At 31.7% G+C, this 1504-nt stretch overlaps 1 protein-coding gene across 1 annotated transcript in view; it reads left to right on the top strand.

Moving 5' to 3' along the window:
* Positions 1–1504, top strand: part of SMCHD1 (structural maintenance of chromosomes flexible hinge domain containing 1) — a 175263-nt gene that overhangs the window by 18778 nt on the left and 154981 nt on the right. Inside the window, exon 2 of the mRNA XM_012652077.1 lies at positions 508–669. Within this exon, the coding sequence (XP_012507531.1) occupies positions 508–669 (162 nt within the window). The remainder of the gene's footprint in view (positions 1–507; positions 670–1504) is intronic.

Here is a 1504-nt window from a genome sequence, read left to right as displayed (position 1 = left end):
TGCATAGTTTGTTCAGAGGTCATATTTTTCAAACATTATTATAGAAAAATAGTTGATAATCAGCTGTGGCGATAGAAAATGAGACTCTAGCACCTAGCATAAATCTTCTGTTTGGGCCCTTAAGAAGCTACTTTTCCTAACCAACTTGAATTCTTCTGTTATCTTTTTTTATCCAATTAGTTTCCAAGACCTGTCAGTTTTTCATGTCTGATTCCTTTTGAATTTAACCATTCTTCTCCATTCATGTTGATACCACTCTAGTGCACATCCTCATCTGATTTCCTGTGATAGTTTAACTTATTAAGAATTGAGTGCTTCAAATGAGTGACAGTTTGTGCTTGTTTCATTGATATCATTAATAAAAACAGAATTTATAGGTAGATGTGTTGTTTGGGAGTTTGCCTGTACCATTGTTAAAGATATTTCGTAGATACAATTTGTATATTCAAAATTTATCAGTTCATTGAGTTTCTGGTGCTAACCTAGCACTTAAACTCTTGGTTACAGATGAAACTGTTAAAGATGGAGTCACCCTGTACCTGCTACAGTCAGTAAATCAGTTACTTCTAACAGCCACAAAAGAGCGAATTGACTTCTTACCTCACTATGACACACTGGTTAAAAGTGGCATGTATGAATATTATGCAAGTGAAGGACAGAATCCATTGCGTAAGTATTCCATTTATACTAACTTTGATAAACTATTATTCTCCTTTATCCCCTGGCCTTGTGTCATGTTCCTTCACTTTTTTATAAATCTTCTCAATCTACTTTATTAGAAGACTGATCATTCATTTTGAGCTTGTTACTCAACTGCATTATCACAATATATTTCTTTTTCTACCTAAGTCATCTTTAGAGTAAAGATACTCTTTATTAAAGCTAACTTACTAGTAGAACTCATTTCTTTTCAGCTTAGAAGGGATCTTGTACCTATACATCTTTCCATCTCTTATATACTACCCCCTCCTGATTTATTCTTCCTGGCCTCCTACATACCTTTCCCAGCTAAGAAAATATTTGTTTTATCTTACAAGTTTATGTGGCTAAATTGCGTAAGTAAGTAGTTTGTGTTCTTCTCATGTCTTTTTCATTTCCTTCTACCTGTATTACTTGCTGGTTTCTGTCCCACCTCTAGACTGTTTGCTAGTAATCTTTAAAAATCAGTTGATTTACTGAATACTTCTCTCTGGACCCTCTCAAAGTGTTTAATACTACTTAGATGTTCATTGTAAAGTTTGCTATTAATATTATTTTTCTCATTATATATGCATTATTATTTGCAGGAAATTAGAAAACATACATAAGCAAAAAAAACATAAAGAACATTTCTACCACCCAGACATAATCACCACTAACACTTTGGTGTTTATTGTTTCAGACCTTTTCATATTGTCTGATTTTTCTAAAATCATTTTATATGATATATACTTCTTTAACCTACTTTTTTGTTTAAAAATAAAGTGAACGTATTTAATATATATGTAAATTTTTTTTTTTTTTG

The sequence above is a fragment of the Propithecus coquereli genome, unplaced genomic scaffold (assembly GCF_000956105.1).
Source record: "Propithecus coquereli isolate 6110/MARCELLA unplaced genomic scaffold, Pcoq_1.0 Scaffold38, whole genome shotgun sequence".
Taxonomy (NCBI): domain Eukaryota; kingdom Metazoa; phylum Chordata; class Mammalia; order Primates; family Indriidae; genus Propithecus; species Propithecus coquereli.
Note: the sequence above shows the minus strand (reverse complement) of the source record. Positions and strands in the feature narration are given on the sequence as shown.